A 21,114-nucleotide genomic window follows, 5' to 3' on the forward strand; every position below is an offset into this window, starting at 1 on the left:
GTGAAGAAATGTATTTTAAAGTGTGTAATAGTTATTTATGAAACAGTTCGTAAAGTATACAAAATGACTACAATACGATTTCGATGGATACTCAGATTTGTACCACGTTCTCCCTACATGATGTTTCAGAGTTAACATAAGAAAAACGTTTCTTTATTTCCACCCGGTATAAATAAAAAGAAAATTTTGAGTAAATCTTTGCACAACTGTGTAAATACTAAAGAAGTATCTAAAATAATAACAAAAAATAGCGCAATCCGTTAATCCGTTCACTAAAAAATCAACTATTTAAATGAGCATACATTTTCTACATCCCTAACTTATGCCTCGCAGTGTATATTTAGCACCCCTTATTACATATCAGAAATACTCCAGCTTTTTCTTCTTATTATTTCAGTATTTCTCTACTCTATTACAATTACAAATATTTTCAGCATTAACAAGAAATAATACGTTACTAGAAGAATTAGACAACGATCCTAGCTTACTGGTGTCACCTAATATAAATATGTCGCTGAAAAATAGAACAATAGCTGGTAGCCTGCTAAAGAAAGTGTATACAACGAAATCGTTTTCTGAGGATTTTGGAGCATATATAAGGGTAAGTTTGTGGGTACTCTTTATCTGCTCATATTAGTAATTATGTAATTTGTATAAAAAATAGTGCCTATATTTTTTATGACATACTCTGATTATTGTTTAAATACAACTGTATGCCATGAAATACAATGCAATGATACTGTTTGTAAAATGCAATGATACTGCATCTAATGAAAACGTGGACTGTAAGTGAAGCTTTTCTTAAAAGCTTGGAAGCCTTTAATATGTATGTATACAAACGACTACTAATAAATAATAAATTGGTTGATGAAGTTATAAATGAGGAAGTCTGCACATAATCATGGCTAATGCATCCACGTCCGAAACCAAGTAATCTAAATGTCAAGATTTCTTTCTAGCCCAGTCGGGATAGCATTTGACCTTGCATTAGGAGCTGCCCCAAATTTTATTTTTCTAATCTTTAGGGAGGGTCAATAGTAGTATATAGTAGTATAAATTTAAAATCTCGACTGAATTCCACTGTTGCGTTAGCCGCCATCTTGATTTTAAACGAGAACCGTTTTTGCTCAATATCTCCGCCATTTTCAATTTTTTGACAAAAAGTGTAGAAACTGAAATTGTTGAAAATGCGATTTTCTATAGTTTCATTTATTATAATTTTTTTCGTGTGGTCGATATTTTCCGAGTTATGAGGGGAAAATAGTGACAGTTGTAGCATAATTATTAAATTATTGAATTATCTCGTTTATTATTAGTTTTGCAACAAATATATAACTATACAAAAAGGAAGAGAATTAAATTCTGGACAATTTTTATGCCGTACATTTTTTTGATAAAATCAATATTTAAGGTAGTACGTATGTGAAAAAGGTGCGAGCGTAAGACCTGATTGATTTTGTAGCAATTGTTTTTGTTCAATATCTCCGCCATTTTCAACTTTTCGACAAAAAGTGTAAGAACTAAAATTGTTGTAATTACGATTTACTACAATTTTTCGAGAGAACCAGTGGCGGGTCTACAAGGGGGGGAAATGGGAAAATTCCCCCCAACAGGGTCCAAAATTAAAAAAAAAATTGTTGAAACATTACGATATATTAGCTGACATAAAACTTAAAATATCGACAGACAAATTCAACCAATCAAACCCGTTAGTTAATAAAATTAAGTGAATTTATAATGTCTTTTTATGTCTTTTATATACTTAGTTTGGTTGATGTTTCATTGGAAGTTTCAAAAATTGTATAAAATATAATTATCTTTATTTTTGTTTATGTACAATTATGTCGTAAAGTTAATAATAAATGAGACAATTCAATAATTATGCTTCCCCTCCTCTTCCATTATGTTCCCCCTTAACTCGGAGAATATTGATCGTATAAAAAATTGTGCCAAAGAAATTGTAGCAAATTGCATTTCTAACAATTTTCTTTCCCACCATTTAGGTTAAAAAGTTGAAAATGGCGGAGATATTAAGCAACAACAGTTCTCATTTTAAATCAATATGGCGGCTAATGCAACCGCGGAATTCAGTCGAGATTTTAAATTTACACTACTATTGATCTCTGCTAAAGGATAGAATTATAAAATTTAAGGCAGCTCGGAAACAAAATTCAATTCAATAATTATGCTTCCCTCACCACTTTTTACTATTTTCCCATGTAACTCGGAAAATATCAACCGCATGAAAAAACTTGTTAAAAAGAAATTGTAGGAAATTTTATTTTGAACAATTTTAGTTGAAAATTGCGTAGATATCGAACAAAAACAATTGCTATAAAATCAATCCGGTCTTACGCTCGCGTCATTACCGCATACGTACTACCTTAAATATTAATTTTAGCAAAAAATTAAAGAGATTAAAATTGTGTAAAATTTAATTCTCTTTATTTTTGTATAGGTACATAGTTGTTGTAAAACTAATAATAAACCAGATAATTCAATAATTCAATAATTATGCTCCAACTCTCACTATTTTCCCCTCATAACGCGGAAAATATCGGCCGCACGAAAAAAATTATAATTAATGAAATTATAGAAAATCACATTTTCAACAATTTCAGTTTCTACACTTTTCACCAAAACTTCACCACTTTTAAACCAGATAATTCAATAATTCAATAATTATGCTCCAACTCTCACAATTTTCCCCTCATATCTCGCAAAAGATCGGCCGCACGAAAAAAATTATAATTAATGAAATTATAGAAAATCGCATTTTCAACAATTTCAGATTCTACACTTTTTGTCAAAAAATTGAAAATGGCGGAGATATTGAGCAAAAATGGTTCTCGTTTAAAATCAAGATGGCGGCTAACGCAACAGTGGAATTCAGTCGAGATTTTAAATTTTTACTAATATTGACCCTCCCTAAAGATTAGAAAAATAAAGTTTGGGGCAGCTCCTAATGCAAGGTTAGGCCTGTTATTCGTCTAACCCGACTGGACTATTCCATGGATTACATCAATTGTACATAATTTTATTTCAGGCATTTTTGTGAAGATTTCGGGATAAGAAATCAAAATTTTGAAACGAAATAAAAATGAATTTTTCATTTTACAATTTATTTTAATTTATTGCCGTATCCAGATCTAAAGAATCTCTGACTGAAGCATTTCGGTCGTTAAGAGCATGTGCACAGAGAATGGGGCTAAATATAAATGCTCAAAAGACCAAATACATGTGTTGCACTAGATCAAGCAACCCGACACCTAAAAGAATAATAATTGACGACCTGGAACTGGAAGGTGTCGACCCTTCATATACTTAGGCTCGCTGCTAACTAAAGATAACAATGTCAGTGAAGAAATTAAAAGAAGAATAGCGCTCGCCAATAAGTATGTCTATTAAGCCAGATCATCCATTTCATAAGTCCATATTTGGAATAGTTTCATATTTTTTTGCTAATTTTTTGCTAATTTATTACCACAAAAACAAATTTTTTGCTCCACCCCTAACCGAGAAACAATGGTTGATGTAGCTTAATATTATGTCACATCATCGATAGCCATATCTCGCGAACCTAAAGAGCTAGAAAATCGTACGACGCGGCATATTTTTTTGCTAATTTATTGCTGTCGATCTGCATATGCAACATACCCCAAAACCACCCCTGCTTCCCTTACAGCTAAACAACACCCCCAAAAAACAACGAAAAATCTTGAAAAATGATTTTTGTGATATAGTTGACGGTTGATATTTAATTGCTAATTTTTTGCTGTCATTAGCCGTAAAAAACAAATTTTTTGCTCCACCCCTAACCGAGAAACAATGGTTGATGTAGCTTAATATTATGTCACATCATCGATAGCCATATCTCGCGAACCTAAAGAGCTAGAAAATCGTACGACGCGGCATATTTTTTTGCTAATTTATTGCTGTCGATCTGCATATGCAACATACCCCAAAACCACCCCTGCTTCCCTTACAGCTAAGCAACACCCCCAAAAAACAAAGAAAAATCTTGAAAAATGATTTTTGTGATATAGTTGACGGTTGATATTTAATTGCTAATTTTTTGCTGTCATTAGCCGTAAAAAACAAATTTTTTGCTCCACCCCTAACCGAGAAACAATGGTTGATGTAGCTTAATATTATGTCACATCATCGATAGCCATATCTCGCGAACCTAAAGAGCTAGAAAATCGTACGACGCGGCATATTTTTTTGCTAATTTATTGCTGTCGATCTGCATATGCAACATACCCCAAAACCACCCCTGCTTCCCTTACAGCTAAACAACACCCACAAAAAACAACGAAAAATCTTGAAAAATGATTTTTGTGATATAGTTGACGGTTGATATTTAATTGCTAATTTTTTGCTGTCATTAGCCGTAAAAAACAAATTTTTTGCTCCACCCCTAACCGAGAAACAATGGTTGATGTAGCTTAATATTATGTCACACCATCGATAGCCATATCTCGCGAACCTAAAGAGCTAGAAAATCGTACGACGCGGCATATTTTTTTGCTAATTTATTGCTGTCGATCTGCATATGCAACATACCCCAAAACCACCCCTGCTTCCCTTACAGCTAAACAACACCCCCAAAAAACAACGAAAAATCTTGAAAAATGATTTTTGTGATATAGTTGACGGTTGATATTTAATTGCTAATTTTTTGCTGTCATTAGCCGTAAAAAACAAATTTTTTGCTCCACCCCTAACCGAGAAACAATGGTTGATGTAGCTTAATATTATGTCACATCATCGATAGCCATATCTCGCGAACCTAAAGAGCTAGAAAATCGTACGACGCGGCATATTTTTTTGCTAATTTATTGCTGTCGATCTGCATATGCAACATACCCCAAAACCACCCCTGCTTCCCTTACAGCTAAACAACACCCCCAAAAAACAACGAAAAATCTTGAAAAATGATTTTTGTGATATAGTTGACGGTTGATATTTAATTGCTAATTTTTTGCTGTCATTAGCCGTAAAAAACAAATTTTTTGCTCCACCCCTAACCGAGAAACAATGGTTGATGTAGCTTAATATTATGTCACATCATCGATAGCCATATCTCGCGAACCTAAAGAGCTAGAAAATCGTACGACGCGGCATATTTTTTTGCTAATTTATTGCTGTCGATCTGCATATGCAACATACCCCAAAACCACCCCTGCTTCCCTTACAGCTAAACAACACCCCCAAAAAACAACGAAAAATCTTGAAAAATGATTTTTGTGATATAGTTGACGGTTGATATTTAATTGCTAATTTTTTGCTGTCATTAGCCGTAAAAAACAAATTTTTGCTCCACCCCTAACCGAGAAACAATGGTTGATGTAGCTTAATATTATGTCACATCATCGATAGCCATATCTCGCGAACCTAAAGAGCTAGAAAATCGTACGACGCGGCATATTTTTTTGCTAATTTATTGCTGTCGATCTGCATATGCAACATACCCCAAAACCACCCCTGCTTCCCTTACAGCTAAACAACACCCCCAAAAAACAACGAAAAATCCTAAAAAATGATTCTCATGATATGGTTGACAGTTGATGTTCAATAACAAATTTTTTTCTATGATAAGTTCTATCGATCCAAAGCTTATTTTAAATGTTTTTTAATGATACTTATGCACGTATTATAAAAATTGAGTTATCCATCGCATTTTTTCGGTATGTCAAAAAAAAAGTGTTTCATTTTTTGTTTATTACATTTTCTGTTATATGTATCTCGAAAACTGCTCGATGGATTTTAATGATCCTCATCTTTTTATTTTGTTAAACGTGCAAAAATATGAATTTTTCATTTTACCATATCAATGTATATCGAACCATATCTCCGAGATTTATTGATCGATTTTTGACTATTATTAAATATAAGTCACTTCGATACCACTCCGGCTACACTCATAAAAAAAGTAGTTACCGATCTTAGAAAAAGCGTTCTTGAACGAAGAAAGGCTGTTTTCTAGAGCCAAGAGTAAAATAAATTACAACCAAGAATTTTTTTTCAATACATTCTTATGAAGAATAAGTTCTTGGCTATAGTTTATTTTACTCTTTGCTGTAGAAAACAGCCTTTCTTCGTTCAAGAACGCTTTTTCTAAGATCGGTAACTACTTTTTTTATGAGTGTAGCCGGAGTGGTATCGAAATGACTTATATTTAATAATAGTCAAAAATCGATCGATAAATCTCGGAGATATGGTTCGATATACATTGATATGGTAAAATGAAAAATTCATATTTTTGCACGTTTAACAAAATAAAAAGAGATGAGGATCATTAAAATCCATCGAGCAGTTTTCGAGATATAACAGAAAATGTAATAAACAAAAAATGAAACACTTTTTTTTTGACATACCGAAAAAATGCGATGGATAACTCAATTTTTATAATACGTGCATAAGTATCATTAAAAAACATTTAAAATAAGCTTCGGATCGATAGAACTTATCATAGAAAAAAATTTGTTATTGAACATCAACTGTCAACCATATCATGAGAATCATTTTTTAGGATTTTTCGTTGTTTTTTGGGGGTGTTGTTTAGCTGTAAGGGAAGCAGGGGTGGTTTTGGGGTATGTTGCATATGCAGATCGACAGCAATAAATTAGCAAAAAAATATGCCGCGTCGTACGATTTTCTAGCTCTTTAGGTTCGCGAGATATGGCTATCGATGATGTGACATAATATTAAGCTACATCAACCATTGTTTCTCGGTTAGGTGTGGAGCAAAAAATTTGTTTTTTACGGCTAATGACAGCAAAAAATTAGCAATTAAATATCAACCGTCAACTATATCACAAAAATCATTTTTCAAGATTTTTCGTTGTTTTTTGGGGGTGTTGTTTAGCTGTAAGGGAAGCAGGGGTGGTTTTGGGGTATGTTGCATATGCAGATCGACAGCAATAAATTAGCAAAAAAATATGCCGCGTCGTACGATTTTCTAGCTCTTTAGGTTCGCGAGATATGGCTATCGATGATGTGACATAATATTAAGCTACATCAACCATTGTTTCTCGGTTAGGGGTGGAGCAAAAAATTTGTTTTTGTGGTAATAAATTAGCAAAAAATTAGCAAAAAATATGAAGCTATTCCAAATATGGACTTATGAAATGGATGATCTGGCTTAATAGACATCCAATAAGTGCTACCCCAGATAGCATGCAATATTCCTGGGACATTCTCTCAATGTCCTGAAAAGAATATAAATATTCCGAATATTCCAGGAATATCGGCCGAATATATATATCTTGGACGAATATTCTGTGAATATTCCCAACAGAATATCCATAGAACAATACTATGGGTAAATTCTAAGAATATTTCTCGATGAATATTCTTCAGTAGCACATCCTTAGAATATCTCTCGAGGAATATTCTTTGGGAGCAGATCCCCAGAATATTCTTTTAAGACATTTCTAAAAAGCTAAATAGTAAAGGGCCATGTGTACATAGTGAAAAACCGAAGAAGAATTGACGGTCGTGCTGTCTGCTGTCAAACTTTTGTTTTTGTTCAATGCAATGGAATAGCACAAGTGTATAATGATGTTTATGAAAAAGAAGCAAGTTTAATAGTTGTAGCTTTGTTTTAATCACGTCAAAACATAAACAAGAGAACAAATCAAGTATCTATAATCACTCCATGGTGTATTCTTTGATGTAACACCATTGTTCCATGATCATTTTGGCGGCATCGGCTTGTGGCATCGGCATTCTCCATTCTCGGCAAGCAAAGCAAGCAAGTAGCAATAGGCGACTTTTTAAACAAGCATCGGCCAAAATTTTGTGGATATTAATGTAAGTACAATTTTAAGTTACTTTATAAAATGCCACGAAAGCATACTATGTTAAAACGAAACCGTAATTTTTATCTAAGAACAAATAGGGAAATAGTTCAAGTTCTAAACTATGTTAAGGAAAATGCGGGAACACGTGAAAGTAAAACCACAGTAAAAACTAACTATGATCAAGGATCTTCTAATGAGTTTATTAATGTAGCCTCACAATCTGATATTTCCGATGAATGTATGGGTGATCCAATAATTAATTTAAGTAGTGAGGAGAGTGATTTAGATACAGTAATGTCCAGTAATGAAACAATTCATAATTTAGAAACTGTTCCAAACCAGATTTTAAACTCTGATACTACATTTTTTATTAAACCAAGGAATTCAACAGGGTTCAATAAATTGCGAGACTGGGCCGTTTCATATAGTGTACCCCATTCATCACTCAGAGCTTTGTTAGATATTTTAAGATCCTTTTCCTCAGAAGAAAGTAATAATCTCTCTCAATTACCTCATGATCCAAGAACCTTCTTATACACTCCAAAGTGTACTATTATGAGAAATGTAACTCCCGGTCATTACTGTCATGTTGGTATAGAACAAGGTTTAGAAAATCATTATAAAAAGTTTAATATGAAACCCACAGCTCGAGATTGTATAGAAATAGGTATAAATATTGATGGCCTACCATTGTCAAAAAGCTCAGCTAGTCAAGTTTATCCGATTTTGGGAATAAATAATAAATGTAGTTTAAACAGTCCAGTATTTTTGATAGGGATTTATCACGGATATGAAAAACCTCATGATTTTAACAATTTTTTGTCTGAATTTGTGGATGAGGCAAATAATTTAATTCAAAATGGAGTTGTGGTGTTTGGACAATCCTATGCATTTAAAATTAGTATGTTTTTATTTGATGCAGTTGCAAAGGCTTCGATACTAAAAATTAAAGGACATTCCGGCTACAGTTCATGTACAAAATGTACTCAGGAAGGGGAATATATAAGTGATAGAGTGTGTTTTACAGATTTGAATTTTATTAAAAGAACACATGATAATTTTAGTAAGCAGGATGATTCAGATCATCATACAGGGACTACCATTCTAAGTGAAATTAAAAACATAAATCTAATAACTGATATACCATTAGACTACATGCACCTAATTGCATTAGGAGTTGTAAAAAAAATTGTTTGTGGAATTTGGTGTAACGGGCGACCTCCACATAAACTATCCAGTAGACAAATTGAAAATATATCTGCAAAGTTGGTGGAAATGTCTGGTTATATTCCATCAGAATTTTCTCGTCAACCTCGAACTTTAAAAGAATCAAAACGCTGGAAAGCTACTGAATATAGACAGTTTTTAATTTACACAGGTCCAGTTGTTTTGAAAGATATAATAGAAAAGCAAAAATATCAAAATTTTTTAATGCTTTCCGTTTCAATACATTTATTATTAAGTTTGACAGATAGCAACAATGTAGATGTAATAGATTATGCAGAGGCTTTATTAAGAAAATTTGTCGAAACCGTTCAGAGGTTATATGGTAAACAAATAATGTCACACAATTTTCATAATCTGCTGCATTTAGCTGATGACTGTCGAAAATTTGGTTCATTAGAGAATTTCAGTAATTTTTCTAGTGAAAATTTTTTGCAGAGTTTACTTAAGCAGGTTAGATAGCATGACAAACCTCTTCAGCAAATTATTCGGCGTAATTATGAACTAAACACTAATAAAATTCAATTTACTCCACAAAATAGAAATAAGGAAATTCCTTTCCAATTTTGTTTAGAAAGAGAATATGTAGGGGGTGTTTTAATAGACGATACTACAGGGCCTGAATTTAAAAAAATATGCTTTGAGAAATTTGCATTATCTCTTTCTTTAAAAGATTCTTGTTGCATCCTAAAAGATAAGTCAATTATTGAAATAAAAAATATTGTATATTGCCCTAGATTACATCAGAATGTAGTAATAGGTTCAGAATATCAGAGTAAATCTGACTTTTTTAACATTCCTTGTAATTCATCAAACTTGGATATATTTTTAGTAGAAAATTTAAGTACTTTAAAATATTGGCCAATATCAGATATAGCATTAAAATGCTGTAGAATGCCTTACAATAACAAATTTGTAGTTGCACCTCTACTGCACTGAATAGTAATATATGTAACAATTAAGATGCTTCCTGCATGGTGATTCGGTATTTATTAAGGTTGATCTTACCCTACTGAGAAATGTTCCTTGACCATTTTTTAAATACTTTTTAATTTTCTTTTAAAATTACTTTTAAATAGTCCCAGTTCCAGTTATTTAAAAGAGTTCCATCATATATATTGATTCAGTATAGGCTCGTAGTTAAAATTAGAATAAATTATTATACGTAAACCTTTTACACCAACTAACTCTCAATTACATAAAAAAGAAATTACAAAAAATTGTTAAAAAATGGTGAAGAAATGTTCGTCATTATAGTAAGATCAACCTTAAAGTTGGTTTATTTTTTATTATCAAGAAAGAGTTGTTATATTTGTAGCTTCTGTATTTGTGAAATAAAAAAAGTGGAGATATGCATGCATGTTAGGCTGATATTAAAAAAATTAAAACTGCACCTATGGTTATTTTGGGTATATGCAGCCTGTATTTTATTGTTTTTATTATTTTTATTACCTTATTTATTGAAGAGCACTACTGAATTATTATCAGGAAGCAATCTTATTGCACATAAAATCATAAAATTCTACAATATTTTAATAAGTTACATATCTTTTTTTATGGAACACTGGAAACCTACAAAGAATTTGTTGAAGAAATGCCTTGGGTTGTTTTGAGATTTCCAGAAAGTGAAACAATTGAGGCAGTACCAGCTAAGTGGTATGACAAAGCAAACAAACTTTGTAAATTTCCTCCCGTGGACGATCATACTGAGAAGGAGTTATCCAACTTTATTATTGAAGAATATGACCCCTTAGAGGAATGGCCAATACATGAGGCAGTGTTAGAAAGCCAGACAGAATTTGTACTGTTTAACAAAGCTCACATTAGAGCTAGTAAAGCGTGCAATAGCCAGAATTACAAATCAGATAAAGAAACTGTGTTACCACAAAAGAGACCTCCTAAACCAAGGAAAATAGCGAGCAGTAGTAGTGAGCAGGACTCAGATGGGTCAGATCTGGTTTTTGAACATTCATTTCCTAGTAAGTTGTAAAATTAAAAAGGTGTTATTATAAATTTTAATTTTGTAATTCTATTTTATTGCAGAGTCTAAGAAAGAACAACATGAAAAGTGTACCCCATCTAAATCAAGTGAGCACATTTTTAATAATAAAATAAGTTTTATGAGGTGATGATTCATTTTAACTTGCTGTACTGTAAATATAATATATGATATGAACTCATAGTGTTATAGTCACTTGCATATATCTACCACCAAAGCAAGTGAACTGACAAACGTACCGTTCGACAGATTGGAGTACAAATTCAAGTGCTGTGGCACATTCTTTAATGTGTATTTTTACATAAGCTTTATTTATAACTATGATCTTTTAGGAACTCATCCAAATATTGGATTAGAAAACAAACAGGAAGTAAAAACCGTGCAAGAAACTTCCAAACCCACACCAACAAGTAAGTTATTTTCTAATTGTTATTGAATTTCTAAAATTAAAGACCATTCACATTGTGCTTAAGTACTAATTTCAGTTTATGTATTGGCTGTAAATCAACTTTACAGATGTCAAACTGATTTTTTAACAATTAAAAAAATTGATGGTTTGCGTGAAAACAATATGAATTGTTAACAAAAAGTACGGCTCAATACTACAGTGAAAGCACCTATGTAGTTGCTATTTGGTCAATAATTTTGATTTTTGTTTTAGATGCCAATGCTCAAGAAACTGCAATTTCATATTTAATAAGAATAAAAAGAACGTTAGAATTACAAGAACAAAAACTTAGTGAAATTGACAGAAAAGTGGATGAATTGTCCACTATAATCAGAGGGCAACAAAAAAGTACAGATATAACTGATGATGAAGTTCATAAGAAATTACCTCTATCCACCTTAGAAGAACTAGGAGACGTTGAAAAGCTACTAGAAAATGCTACAAATCTAGACAACTTTGTGAGTGATATTCTTATATTTTTAAAATTTTTCTGAGACTTTGTATTGAAAATATTCAATGTTTATATTCTGACAATTTTTATTTGAGTACGATTCATCTGTATCTATATCAAAAGGAGATTCAAGCGCATTCTCAACAATGAATCACACTCAAATAAAAATTGTTAGACTACAGTTAGAAATCTAATAAGTGACTGTCTGCAGGTTATTTACATGCGTCAGGTGGGAGGTTTTGATTACAAGGAAAGTGTCAGGAGATGCTTGAAAAAAATCTTCAATGATCAATTAGCAGTTATCTACAGTTTTCAAGGTCATAAGGGGAAAAATCCCTTTAATAAGACTCTAATTTGCACTGCCGTAATAAGTGAGTATATATTTTGTTAAAATTTGACAGTTTTGTGTAGAAATAAATCAGATTATTAAACAAGTTTATCAAAAATAATATTCCTCAGTATTATAAGTTTGTTTTATGACCGTCAAATTTTATTTAATTCATTTACTGGGAATCGGTCAGGAATATAAAAAAATTCTGTTGTTTCTGTACGTTTCGGTTTATTTTAATTTAAACCCTTTTCAACAGTTTGTCACCTCAGAGAGGTTATATATAGTCGTTAGTGGTTTCGTGTGTCAAATATAAATAAATAAATATAAATATATTTGACACACGAAACCACTAACGACTAACCTCTATGAGATGGACAAACTGTTGAAAATGGTTTAAATTAAAATAAACCGAAACGTACAGAAACAAAAGAATTTTTTTATATTCCTGACCGATTCCCAGTAAATGAATTAAATAATAATTCCTCAGTATTTATTTTAAATAGAACTCACAGCGAATATTAAAGGAGCAGGCTAAATTTAGAGTTACCAGAAGGCAGCAATTTTCTTAAAATAATACTTGTCATTGATTGTTTCTACATAGAACTTGAAATATGTTTCCCTGTATATAAAGATTTAGTCAAAATAATTAAATATTCTAATGAAAGTTCTTCAACCTACTACAATTGAAAGCGTGAGATAGATAGATAGAAATGTTGGTGAGTTAAAATTGATGTATCAAGTCAAAATCGGAAATACTGTAGCTGTTTTGTAGTACATGACAGGCTATTTTTGACTACCTCTTCCATGAACTTTTATTTGGCAATTTTATATGTAGTAGGGCCATAATACTACATAAAATTGATAAAAGTTTATACATTATTTCCGATTTTAACTTGATACAGTTTACCCAAATAAGCCGGTCATAGTGTATTGGAACTTTCTTATGCAGGGTGCCGCAGGTAAACGGCCGGTTAAAAAGATCTCGAGAATTAAAGATCACTGAAAACTCAAAATTGATATGTACCCTGCATTGATATGTATGTTTCTTATGCACCCTGCATAAGAAAGTTCCAATACACTATGACCGGCTTATTTGGGTAAACTGTATCAAGTTAAAATCGGAAATAATGTATAAACTTTTATCAATTTTATGTAGTATTATGGCCCTACTACATATAAAATTGGCAAATAAAAGTTCATGGAATAGGTAGTCAAAAATAGCCTGTCATGTACCTACTACAAAACAGCTACAGTATTTCCGATTTTGATCATAGGGTGATAAAAATCAATAATTTTAAATTCTAGGAATTTTTTGTTTTATCAGTATTTTGATTATTGTTCAAAATAGCTTACATGTTCCTATCTTAACTTTTTATTTACTATCCATTGCCATTTAATTAAAACAAATACAGGATGGTCAAAAATTCGGAATTCTCGACTACCCTGTATTTGTTTCAATTAAATGTCAATGTATAGTAAATAAAAAGTTAGGATAGGAAAATGTAATCCGTTCTGACCAATAATCAATACTTTTAAAACAAAAAATTCCTAAAATTTAAAAATATCGATTTTTAACACCCTATATCTTCGGAACTATTCACCTTTGGACTTAAATGTGATAGATCAGTGAAATCAGCTCCTAAAGGACAATCTAAAAATGCCATAAAATTCAAGATGTCCCATTAAAAAAAAACAAAGTTATAACCAACTTCCGGTGTAACCGGAAGTAGCAAAAGGATGCTGATTTGTACTAAATAGTTCACCCTTGAAAATCCCTACATTCCAATTCTTAGTTTTCAGTGCCTTTTAATTCTCGAGATCTTTCTAACCAATGGTTTATCTGCCGCACCCTGTATAGATAATCCAAATATGAAAACTAAAATAAATATTTTTTTTAGAATCTATATTGAAACTACATATAGATTGTACATCTAAGGAAGTCGAAGTAGCCATAAGCAAATGGCTGGCAAAAGCCAAAGAGAGGATGAAGAAAAACGAAGAACACACAATTAATTTTAATTTGGAAATAAAGAGTTAATTAATATTAGTTAATATTTTAATATTCTCATTCATATATTTCCCCAAATTGTGCAAAGGTCGCGTGCATACTGATACAGCAAACGCAATTATAGAAAATGTTCAGCGCAGTTTTTCTTTCTTGGTTAATAGAGCGAGTACACATTGGTGAAGCAATACAACCTACAACGTTTTGCTTTACCAATGTGTGTCCTATTAATCGAGAAGAAAAAACCGCTTCTAATACCATTACTCAAAAGTTTTGTTATTAATTATGTTTTTGCTTTATCTGTGTGCACTCGGCCTAATTTACATAAAATATTACTGCAGTGCAAAATGTGCATGCGAATATTCTTTAAATATGTTACTTGGAAAGCCCAGAGAATATTTAAGGAATATCTAGGATATTCCCGAAAGCATTGCCCCTTGAATGTGCGAGCCTGGATATTCATGGATCATTCAAGGAATATCTGCAATATTCATGGTATATTTCCTTGGAGTGCTTCCCCGAATGTACCTGTTTGAATGTCTTTAGGATATCCCGGTAATATCTGAAATATGCGTGGAATATCACTTGAAGATATTCTTTGAATGCGGAACGTTTATATGATATTCATAGAATATCTGGGATATTAGTGGAATATTCTCCAGAGATATCCGTCGGATATCGCTAGGACTGAACAAAACGCTGGTCCTAGGAATATTCTATAAGAATATATATATCTAGGGGACATTCACTGAATATTCCATTATTCTTTTAGGACATTCTATGAATGTCCTATGAATCACATTTTGCTATCTGGGACTATGGCTTAAGAAAATAGATGGTCTCAAAAATACCTAGAAAAATTAAATTGACTGTCTACAAAACACTAATAAGACCAGTGCTAACATATGGCTCAGAAACTGGATCACTTACTCAGAATGACCAAGAACTGCTCAAACGTTTTGAGCGAAAAAATCTAAGACACATATAATATGGTGGCATAAAAGAACAAGGTTTGTGGCGCAGGCGTTACAACTTTGAGTTGTACAGAAATTTGGGAGAATATGACGTTGTTCAATTCATTAAGGTAGCACGCCTTAGATGGATAGGTCATGTAATCAGGCGAGAGGAAGATGCCATAGTCAGAAAAGTTTTTTACCGAAGAGGGCCAATAGGACAACGAGCAAGAGGAAGACCGAGACTTAGGTACCAAGACAACATAGAAACTGATTTAAAACCTTTTAATGGCGGCTATACGAAATATTTGGAATAAACAGATAATATGTAAAAGGTCTATTGATTTTGACATATTTTAATAGATTTTGAAGTAAAAAAAACATATTGCTGCTGTATTTTGTCTTTATCATGTTGTTCCCATTTTGGGAACGTTCGCATGTAAGGTATTATGTATTTTCTAAAAATAAAATACTTAACTGTTTGAAAAAAGTCTAGTATTTTTATAGTACACAACACAACGCCCTTGGTTAGTGCCTTCGGGAATGTGATTCATCCCGTCAAATTTTATGTCGCTTAGAACAGGGGCAGATGGACCGCCTTTTCTTTTTCTTTGACCTGAACCTGCTTTTACAAGGGCTAGAGCAACGTTTCTGCGAAACTCAAGGTGTGTTATATTTGCATTCTCATGTTGAAAAAAGCGAAAAGCTGCCACAACCGCCAAATTCAATCCATGAGCAAACAAGTTCCACCACCATTTTTTGAAGTTATACTTCTTTACGCGCGTTGAGGGTGAATTTTTATATGTTGAAACCAGGCTCATACGCATCGGCCAGGCGCATACGCGCATTATAGCTTTGTTCTGATTGGATGTTCAAATGACATGTCAAAAATTATCCAATATGGCAGCTGTAGCGCAGCTGTGGGCTGTGGTTTGGTTATGTCGTTGATTGATAAATATAGAGTGATTGTTATACTGCCTTTTTAAATAGTTTTCATATTATATTTTTGGACTTATTAACATGCTTGTTGCATGTCATTGTGGAAGCCCAAAGTGTGTGAGTGCGATTTTCAATCGCAAAATTACTGATAAAAACCTATTGGCTCGTAGAGGTAGTGTAGAGATTCTCTACACTAGAGAACTGTGGATAAACATCAATCAACCGGGACGATTTTACGATCTCACTTATTCAAAACTAAAGACTCCGAGGATCCAGTACTTGGAGTCTTTTATTACTGTCAATGATTACAGGTAAGTGTTTTGAAAATAAGTTAAAACAAATTTTGTTCCTACATTTGAGCCACTTTACACATTGCAAGTAATTGCGAAATTTATAGCACAAGTTCTTGCAGCAAAAACTTCTGCAATCAGTTGCAACTTGAAACTAGATTTCTGCAATAAAATGATTACAGGGTACAAGTAATTACAGAAGCTGATATGAAATAGACAGAAACTTTGACCTAACCATAAATTTTAGGTTATGTTTGTTTTTATAAATTAAATGTGATTTTTTGAGTAGACTTATCAGATATTAGATTAAAAATGTTAGATTATTGAGAAAATTATAATATGTGTTATATATAACAATTGCAGAAAGAATTGCATGAACATGTTCTATTTAGCTGCAACTTCTTGCAGCAAGTAATTGCACCTTTTCTGTGCAATTCTCGTGTGCCACGATGCAATTGCAATTGCTGCAAGAAATTGCGCAATTACTTGCATCGTGTAAAGTGGCTATCTCATACATTCACATAACAATATTTTACATAAATCTATTAATTTTAGACGAACCAGCTTATTTAGAGGACGAAAATCATCCTGATCAAGTTCCATCACAGGAAATGGTACGCAAGCCTCAAAAAAGTGCGTAGGTAACATGATGTTGAAAGAACGAGGAGATTGGAAAAGAAAGAAGTAAATTGAGAGTGAGTAAAACCAATAAACACATTTATCTTATGCTTTTTCAAGTGGATATAACAACTAAAAAATAAATAATGAAGAATAATTTAATATTTTGATATTTTGTTAAAAAATATCCTCAGCTAAGTACAGTGCGTTGGTAACAGACTGTCTCCTTATATGCAATAAACCATTAGCTCATGTGATGCTCCAGCTACAATTTGCTTAATCCATATTTTATAACTTTTCCTCAGCTTTTCGCTTTCATGTATCACATTGTTGTTAGCATTAATGGTTCTGATTTAAGTCGAGCTGCAATGCCACTTTTTTTGAATAGCGTAGTTAACCATATATTATCTGGTAAAGTATCAAAAATGTTTCTTACACACTTGGTGTCAGTGTTCTGCTAACTGCAAATTATATTCATATTTACCAGTTTTATGTGGACTCATTTAACTTTTCACTATTGGTTGAGAATAGTCCGTCCGCTATAACTTTTCCCATGCGGTGCGATTCATTTTCAATCAAATTAAGTCAAAACAGAAAGTGAAACGTATGCCGATGTGTGTAGTATATAGTATACAGTATACAAAATGTATATACACATCGACGTTCGTTTCAATTTATGTTTTGATTTAGTTTGATTGAAAATGATTCGTACCGTATGGGAAAAGTTATAGCGGACGGACTATATCTGCATAAGTATGCTCTACAAACTCTACATAAATCACTCTGTTTATAATGATCAGCTATTGCCCAAAAATTATTAAATGAATTGAGTCATTCTTTTTTTATATAATTTCGATTTACATTTAACGTTACATTTATCGTTACATCGAGGTCCCGATTCTCTCATTTACGTTAATTTTACAGTTTTTCTAGTGTATTCTTGGTCAGAGTTCCTCAGTTTCTTCAAAATATTAATTTTGAAAACACTTGGATCTCTTTGTCTCTCCTTTCCAAGATTTTTCTTCTTTGGGAATTTTTACTTAGCAGACGTATCTAATAATAAACTAATGCCTTTGATGCAGGAAGGGGTTTTCGCTGTTGATGCTTCTTGAACATGTAATCCACTGTGAACATCAGATATAACAGTGGAAGTTAGTTCACTCGTAAATTATATAGATGTTACAATGTGTTTATAAAAATATTCATCAATAATAGAAATTTATAGTATTGTAACATTGGTTACAAAGCTTTTCCACTGAGTGATTCAAAATTTGCACTTACAATGAGGTTATTTTATTAAAAAACTTTATATTAAGGTACATAAGATAGGATAAAAGTTTTTAGATCAAAATGAAAGTTGTCCTTTGTAGATATCATTTAAGCAATAGTTGAAAAACATTATAAGTGGAGTTACAATGTTATTCATATCAGTTGTAGTTGTGATCTAAAATTTAAATTGGATTAATTTTTTTTTGTAGGCTATACAGATAAATCTAAAAGTAAACATAGAGGACAATGATGCATTAGAGACTGGCATATCATCTCATACGGACAACACTGCAGGAGAGTTTTTTTTATATTTGAACAATTCAGCTTCGCTTCAAAGAAAGTTGGATGCATTGGAAAAAAAATTTAAGCTCACCGTTTGGACTTACGGAAGATATTGAAAATGCTATAAAGTAGGGATATTATACCGGATTTGTATATACTTTTGTAAATAATACAGGCTGTAACAAAAATAAGGTCATAAATTAAACCACATATTCTGGGACCAAAAATAGTTCGATTGAACCTAACTTACCTTAGTACAAATAGGCACACAAAAAAAGTTACAGCCCTTTGAAGTTACAAAATGAAAATCGATTTTTTCCGATATATCGAAAACTATTAGAGATTTTTTAATGAAAAGTGACATGTGGCATTGTTATGGTAGGTACATCTTTAAAAGAAATTATAGTGAAATTTGTGCACCCCATAAAAATATTATGGGGGTTTTGTTCCCTTAAACCCCCCAAACTTTTATGTATGTTCCAATTAAATTCTTATTGTGGTGCCATTAGTTAAACACAATGTTTTTAAAAGTTTTTTGCCTCTTAGTAATTTTTCGATAAATCATTTTCAATCGAGATGCGGCTTCTTTTTTAATATGTTTACGTAAAAATTTTATGGGGGTTTTGTGCCTTTAAACCTCCCAAATGTTTCTGTACGTTACAACTAAACTATTATTGCGGTTACATTAGTTAAACAGAGTGTTTTTGAAACTTTTTGCCTCTTAGTATTTTTCCGATAAGGCATCTTTTATCGAGATGTGGCTTCTTTTCTAATACGGTTCAAAATATACCTCAAACTGTAATTATTTATAAATAATTTTTCGTATTATTACCAGTACGTAACAGTATACAAATATATGGTGGATTTGACAAATATTCAAAATATCTCGACAAAAACTAGCTTTTCGAAAAAGTACTAAGAGGCAAAATAGTTTTAGAAATATTGTTATTAACTAATGGTGCCACAATGATAATTTAATTGGAACGTACACAAAAGTTTGGGGGGGTTTAAGGGAACAAAACCCCCATAAAATTTTTATGGTGTGCACAAATTTCACTATAATTTTATTTTAAGATATTCCTGTCATAAGGATGCCACATATCCGTTTTCAATAAGAAACCACAAACACTTTTCGATATATTCGAAAAAATCCATTTTTATTTTGTAACTTCAAAGGGCTGTAACTATTTTTATGTGAACATTTGTACTAAGGTAAGTTAGGTTCAGTCGAACTATTTTTGGTCGCAGAATATGTGATTTAATTTATGACCTGTATTTTTGTTACACCCTGTATATTGTATGATATTTTAAAAGAAAATAATGAGTACTACCAGTGTTACTACAAATGTCTAGTGAATTTAGTAAGTAATTTTGCCAATTTTGTAAAATTGACAAGAAAATAATTACTAAATAGTTAGTAATTTTGCCAATTTTCACAAAATTGGCCAAAAACAAAAAAAATATCTACTAAAAACACTAGCCAGTTGTGTCGTGAGTTTAGCGAACCGACTATAACTCTTGTTAAATTAAGGTTGAGTTTACACTTTTGATATGCCTACAGATTTAAAAATATTTTTGTCATAATATACAGTATGTCCCTGTAAGTTGGAACCATAATATGGAAAACTTTTTTATTATTCATTTTACGAAAAATAGTTGTTCTACATAAAAGGTTCTGCAATATCTAGAATCTCTGATTCAACCATCAGATAGTAAATTTTTATGGGTATTACACAGGGTATGTCAAAAAAATATGAATGTCACTCAAGAGAAAAGTAGCTTTATTTTTACAATATTGAACATTGTTATTATGAACAGTTAATTGGAAATAGAACTATATTCTAATATGGAATTACATCCTTCTAATTGAAAAAGAAATTAAAAATTTTTCTCAACATATATAATCAACATTATTTTCTGTTATTTCAATTATGATAACTTTTGTTATTAATTTTATGAAAGAAAAGTTATAGAAAGTTCTGAATGATCTAAACCCTAGAATATAACCATCTTATAGCAAATATTACCGATTTTGTATGAGGTATATAAAAAAACTGTTTTTTATGACGACAAAGAAGTATAACTTCTTACGTGCGTACACAAGTACACACACTCTTTTTTTATCTAAGTCGGGGACGATAAGAAACAGCTAAACGTTCAAAAAGGTCAACCCCACCCATTCCAATGTTATATTGTCTTATCAAATTTGGTTGAGTTACATCTTTTTATGTTCAGACTTCACTCTTCTGGTGGAATTTTGAACAGGGTTACTAGAAAGTGATTACTTGCGACTATTACAGGATAATTGTCATTCCATTTGACGCAAATAACATCGCTATCTGATTTGTAATCATAGGTCCCTCGATCTTGTTTTTTGATGGTTGAGGATGAAACTAAAGGACATTTGTTGATCCTATTTTCTCGAACTGTACCACAAGCCCGTATACCGTTTTCGGATAAAGATTTCAGAAGGTAGTAGCTGGTAAAAAAATTATCG

The 21,114-nt window shown here is 31.9% G+C and overlaps 2 protein-coding genes and 1 long non-coding RNA gene across 7 annotated transcripts in view; all 3 read left to right on the top strand.

Annotated features, from left to right (window-relative positions):
* The window catches only part of LOC114328169 (juvenile hormone esterase), a 256,507-nt gene that overhangs the window by 42,533 nt on the left and 192,860 nt on the right, over window positions 1-21,114 (top strand). For 2 of the 5 annotated variants that reach the window (XM_050648169.1, XM_050648174.1), the window contains exon 8: window positions 435-601. The exons of the other annotated variants lie outside the window; for them this stretch is intronic. In XM_050648169.1, coding sequence (XP_050504126.1) covers window positions 435-601 — 167 coding nt within the window. The remainder of the gene's footprint in view (window positions 1-434; window positions 602-21,114) is intronic. 5 annotated transcript variants of the gene reach the window in all.
* LOC126883020 (uncharacterized) lies at window positions 7,535-14,308 on the top strand. Its single transcript, XM_050648196.1, has 7 exons — window positions 7,535-7,818; window positions 10,613-11,011; window positions 11,076-11,120; window positions 11,364-11,441; window positions 11,693-11,937; window positions 12,142-12,301; window positions 14,160-14,308. The coding sequence occupies exons 2-7, from the start codon at window positions 10,627-10,629 to the stop codon at window positions 14,297-14,299; spliced, it is 1,053 nt and encodes a 350-aa protein (XP_050504153.1). The 5' UTR covers window positions 7,535-7,818; window positions 10,613-10,626; the 3' UTR covers window positions 14,300-14,308.
* Window positions 16,427-18,759, top strand: LOC126883036 (uncharacterized). Its single transcript, XR_007697466.1, has 3 exons — window positions 16,427-16,469; window positions 17,004-17,143; window positions 18,545-18,759. It is a non-coding gene; the product is annotated as an uncharacterized LOC126883036 (long non-coding RNA).

The sequence above is a fragment of the Diabrotica virgifera genome, chromosome 1 (assembly GCF_917563875.1).
Source record: "Diabrotica virgifera virgifera chromosome 1, PGI_DIABVI_V3a".
Classification (NCBI taxonomy): Eukaryota; Metazoa; Arthropoda; class Insecta; order Coleoptera; family Chrysomelidae; genus Diabrotica; species Diabrotica virgifera.